At 39.1% G+C, this 5,688-nt stretch overlaps 1 protein-coding gene across 1 annotated transcript; it reads left to right on the top strand.

Annotated features, from left to right (window-relative positions):
- Positions 1-2,586: 2,586 nt before the first annotated feature.
- LOC125559149 lies at positions 2,587-5,014 on the top strand. The gene has a single exon (XM_048721173.1). It carries the CDS (start codon positions 3,936-3,938, stop codon positions 4,773-4,775), a length of 840 nt encoding a protein of 279 aa, XP_048577130.1. The 5' UTR covers positions 2,587-3,935; the 3' UTR covers positions 4,776-5,014.
- The last annotated feature ends 674 nt before the right edge of the window (positions 5,015-5,688 follow it).

Here is a 5,688-nt window from a genome sequence, read left to right as displayed (position 1 = left end):
TTCATCTCTTAATTCCTTCCTTTTTTATATATACTACAGTATACCCATTATTGGATGATAGTATTGATGCCAATACCTCAAATGCTGACAGTGAAGATGAAAAGCCCAGGAGTTTGCCACAAAGTTGGGTTGATCAAGCTGATAACAATTGTGATGGTTTTGAAAAACCCAAAGGTATGGTACGATTGATTTTTTTGAATAAAGTATGAAACGTTGTTGGAATTATTTTGAGATTTCGAAATAATCAGTCTTCTAATGCAATACCAGTATTGAAAAAAAAAATAACAAAGAAGTGACTGACTAGGGATCTTTCACTAGTGGAACCCCGCTCTACGGACACCTGTTTAATACGGACACCCGTATTAAGCTTTTGCTGTACATAGGTACTGTAATCACAAGTTCTCTGAAACTAACTGGATTACAGAGACAGGAATAAGCATGCAAAAACAATGTGAAAAGGGACAAAACTACATGTATGGTTAGAGTACTAAGTTTGGAATTGGCCAGCAATCAGAACATTTTCATCAAATTATACCAAAAAACTTGACTTGAGTTTTATTGCAGTTTGACTATTGCCGTTTACTTTGTGATATCAGCTGTAAGTGTTTTTGACGTCTTTTGGAACAGCCCGCTTAATGCGGACACTCTGATAATACAGACACTTTTTCAGGTCTTGATGGTGTCCGCATTAACGCATTAACTGTACTTCATTTAAGTTAAACGAAGATGTTTATTTTTATTTTAAGATGTTCTCTCGCTTGATGTAGCACATTTCAATGACAAAAACATCTTGGATATTTGCAATACTGAAATTAAAAAGAACATTGACAAATGGTTGAGACACAGGAAAAACAAGATATGTTTCACCATTTCTTAGCAAAAATGTGTATATTGTTGTAACTGATGGAGTAAGTTTGGGATCAAATTCTCAACCATTTCAAAATAAAAAGAGCATTGCAAATCGCAGTAGCTTAATGCTGCACAAAGCTTTAAAGGCAAGAGGCTCATCATCCATCATAAAAAATTCAAAGAAATGGAACATCAAAATCATTAAGTGCAGAGAAATATTAGCATTAATGAAAGCAAATCCCTTCTTGCCAAAGACGTGTGAATTAAAATCAAAATTGTCTGCAATGAAGCTAAACTCAGCAGCTTTTATCAAAGTGGAGGACAGGTCAAGAAAATACAGGCCAGAATTTGCTACATGGAAATAATTTCCTTATTTGGACTTTAACACTGAAGGATTTACTTCACCATTTCAGACATGGTTTGAAAAAGAATATGCTGAAGGAAAAAACAAACTCTGATTTACAAGTACAGTGTACATAATAATAGTCAGTGTATTTATTTTTCTACAGACTTAAAACTGAGGACTGATGAAGATCTGTTGTGGATATTAACAATTAAATGTTGCAGCAACAAGTGTATGAGGTCTTTGTCAATTGAGGACCTTAATCATGCTCAAGTAACCTTAAAGGAACGTACACAGGCTGAAAGGAGAAACTATTTATTGGACTTCAGTCACACAGCAAACTTAATGATAGTGGGGAGTTTGAGACAGAGTTTTTGAGAAGGGGCAAGATTGTGTGCAAAGAAGCTTGGCTCCCTGCTTGTAATGTTAGCAGAAGCAGTTTTTCACGGGTGGAAAAGCAGTACAAAAATGGAGTTGTTGTGGTACAGCATGGAAACAAAGGGGAAAAAAAGGATCATGGCAAAGACAGCAGCGTGGCTGCAATTCTTTATTGGCTCCATTGGCGATAACCAACCAGATAGCAAGACAATTCATTTGCCATCCTGTTTTAGTGGGGTCGATATATATAAAAAAATGAAAGATGAAAACACAAGATTTGGCCTGCCATTAATATCCCTTTCTCATTTCTTTCGTTTGTGGGAGCAGCACTTCAGTCACGTACTTATCCATAAGGTAATCATGCCACATTTCAAAGTGAATATATCACATGTGTTGTTGTAATGTATTATTATTGATAATCAGTTTTGAGTTTGCAGGAACTGGTACTCAGTAATTCTTGTTGAAGTTACTTCTACTTCATTGGACTATAGAACACTGAACATCATACGAAAAATGGTGAAATCCCTTATGTTTTTTTCCTCGTTAAATTTTTAGGAAAATCGGTTTACTAAGTGCAATGATTGCATACAGTACAAACGGGAAAAAGAAGGCACAATCGATAAAGGATAACGAGCCAGAATTGATCAACTTCTAAATGCCCATCTAGAGTTAGTATGGTGAGTATTATGCTGTACATGTAGGTTCATGTTTAATTAATAAATTAATTGATTCATTTGTTTAGCCAGGGTTTGTTAAGTTTTTTAAAGGTCCACTATTCTTTAAAATTTTAATAATCTGGTTCCCTTGGCTACAGTTACAGGCAGAACACACTCACTGTCTACCAAATCATGCACAGTCATGTTTCTATGGGACATTAATGATGGTATGGACCAGCACACCACAAACATCCCCAATTTGCGGAGAATCAGCAAATCGATGGCTGGCCTTAGGATGGTTGGAATTCACCTGGTTGGGTCTTTAATCCACAGTTGCCAAGTGTCTCAGGGAAAAGCCTTCTATGACAGCTTTGACTACTACCAGTTTCCACATGACTCAAATCTGACCATCTCCATTCCACTAGATGTGCTGGTTAAGTGGACAGAAGATCAGCATAAACTGCCACCTGTCCTCTACCTCCATTTTTACAACTGTGTCAGAGAAAATAAGAACCAGTTCATGTTCACCTTGCTAGCCATTTTTGTCCATCTTAAGGTTTTCAAAAAGGTATGATAAAGCCTGCTAGTAGGCTATGATGGTGTCCTGCGAGAGCTGCGCTTGGTCGGTCCCGCTACAACTGTTTATAATTGTAAGGCGCGCGGGTTCCCTGTGGGCCCTACACACAATGCCCGGAGGCGCAAAGTTAGTAAAAGAGTTCTTAGAGAGAAGCCACGTTTGGTTGACTCTTTGTTTGGTGTCTGGTATTATTAAAAATAAATATCGTATTTTTAAACGTGTAGAGGGAACATTGGTCCGCCGAGCCGGATGAGTATCCCAGCGATCTCACCACTACACGATTCCTTCTCTGAAGGAATCTGTGGGCAATATTGGGTACCATTTTCCTTCATCAACCCCTTTAAATGTCCAGGGTGTCCAAACTCCTAACAGTGCAAGTCATACTAGAACCATAAATGGAGAGTATGTTGACACGTTTATTACAAGGCTTGTTGATGGTAAGGAGACCATCGTTGAACAATCCATTGGTAATGTTGTTACCAGTTTTGCTATCTTGCGCAATCAGGAACAGCAGCGCTTACCCCCACTTGAGTTTAACAGGTTCTCAGGACAAGCCGAAAGACTGGCCCGCATTTATTGAGCGATTTAGGGATCTGGTACATATTAAAACAACCCTCACAGATTCCGATAGAATGGCTTATTTATACCAGAATTTGGATGGGGAGGCCAAGAGGGCTGTTGAGAGTTTGGGAGTAACTATGTTAGTGCACTCAATATGTTAAAACAACAGTTTGGCAACAATCACTGAGTTGTAGCTGCCTATCTCAAGAGCATGGTTGACGGGCCGGACGTTGTTCAGGGTGATAGACAGTCCCTCAGGTAATTCCACTACAAGGTCAAGGCCTGCGTGCAATGGTTTGCAAAACTGGGCCAGGCAGCCATTTTACAGAATCCTGAGTATCTAGGCAGAGCTGCTATGAAGCTTCCGGACGGCATGCGCATGAGATGGTACGAACATCTGCAAGGTGACTATGATGGCTTGTCCCTCCTGGACTTTGAGAGATGGTTGCAGAGAAGAGTTGATCCATAAACATGGTGGCCTTAGCGTGAAGACGCGTTTTTGTAGGGCTGTCCGTCAACTCATGCCTTTCGCGAAGGAGCGCTAGAATAGTTTGCATACAGAAGTGTTTTAATGAACAAGCGTAAGGAACGAGGATCCAGTAGCTCTAGCGCCTCAACGGTATTGCCCCAGCCAAAAAAGTTTATGGAAGTATTTGAGAAGGAAACAATGGCGGAGAACGGGGAAGTTAGCAAGTCTACTGAAAAGCAGCCAGTGACGCTTGAGTCAATCTGGTTAGTCCTTTTAGAAGTTCAAGCAAACACCCAAGGTTTAAAGGAAGAGCAAATAAAGGATTTGGAGAAGAAGAGTGTGGCGCTAGACACGAGGGTTTCCACTCTCGGGAAACTTGTTGTCCGAGTTGAGGAAAACGCGGCGAAAGAAGAATACATAGAAAAGTTGGAGGTTAAGCTAGATTCATTGAAACAATATACCAGGAAGAACTCGATAGAAATAGCGGGGGTGCCGAGCGGCACTTTTTCATGCGAGGAAGTCGTAATAAATATGGCAAGAATGTTGAAGGTGGATATCAAGACGGAGGATATTGAAATTTCACACCGGCTAAAGAAAAGGAAGCAAGAAGAGTTCAGTCCTATTATCGCTAAGTTTATTTGTCACAAGAAAAAAGCGGCGTTCTTAAAAGCTAGGAAAGGCCTTAAAGATGTGCGGTACTGGGATTTGGATGTCGTCGGGCTGAAGAAACCAGCGTGCATTGATGCGAAGCTTTATGGGCGCATATTTATAAATAAAAATCTAACGCCAGCTAGCAGAAGGATCTTGGGGAGAGCATTGGCTATGAGGAAGAAGAAGATGCTGTTCAGTGCTTGGTCGATAGACGGGAAGATTTTCATCAAGAGGTCAGAAAACTGGATGGTTGAAAAAGTCGAGTCTCTGAAAGCCCTGGACGCAGCTTGAGAACGGTACAAAATGCATAATTACTGTAAGTAATTATTTTGTTGTTAAGTCGTAAGGAACTGTAGGACTATTTATCTTTCTGTTCCTCATTAACGGAAAAGTTTGAAAATGGGTCAGGGACGCTTGAAGGAAAGTTTTAGGGCAGTTTTAAGGACGGTGCAAAATGTATGATTACTGTAATTAATTTTGCTTTGCTCAGTCAAGCTGAAAGGAACAGCCAAAGACTAGCTATTCCTTTGTAGTGGCAGCGTAAAATTTGAATTTGAATTTGAGACTATGGTTGGGGAAGTTAACAAATTTTCTAAAAATATTTAACGTGGTGTGAGTCTGGCAAGGCTCAGTCGGCTGTGGGATCCATAGGTCTGAGCCTTTTGATGAATGCAATTTATTAAATTGTATTCTGAATACGAATATGAATTCTTTAGAAAAACGAATATGAATTCTTTAGAAATACGAATATGAATTCTTTAGAAAAATTGTTAGTGCTTCTAAGGATTTTTCAATCTTATTCGTCGCTTAAAATTAATCTAACAAAATCTGAAGCAGGATGGCTGGGCACAAAAAATAAAGATAGGAAAAGGCAAGGCATAAAGTGGGTAGATCTTCACCAAAAAGGTATTACAATTTTAGGGAATTATTTTTCATATAATGAGAGACTGTGTGATGAAAATAACTTTAAGCGCAATTTTGAGAGATTTAAATCTGTGTTAGAAGTTTGGAAGTTGCGGACATTAACACTCTATGGAAGAATCCATAGAGAAATACACAACAATTATAGGTGAATATGATGATGGTGGCTTGAGAGCTCCTGATTTCTTTGCATCAATTAGAGCTAGTCGTGTTACTTTTGCTTTAAAGTTGTCAAATGAGGAGGAGAGAACATATAAGGTTTTACCAAGATACCTTTTAAAAA

The sequence above is a fragment of the Nematostella vectensis genome, chromosome 13 (assembly GCF_932526225.1).
Source record: "Nematostella vectensis chromosome 13, jaNemVect1.1, whole genome shotgun sequence".
In the NCBI taxonomy this organism is placed as follows: Eukaryota; Metazoa; Cnidaria; class Anthozoa; order Actiniaria; family Edwardsiidae; genus Nematostella; species Nematostella vectensis.
This window is presented reverse-complemented; position numbering and strand designations above follow the sequence as displayed.

What these genes read in the sequence shown, in the direction of transcription:
- LOC125559149 (XM_048721173.1), top strand. Translation starts at nt 3,936, where the DNA reads ATGAACAAGCGTAAGGAACGAGGATCCAGTAGCTCTAGCGCCTCAACG.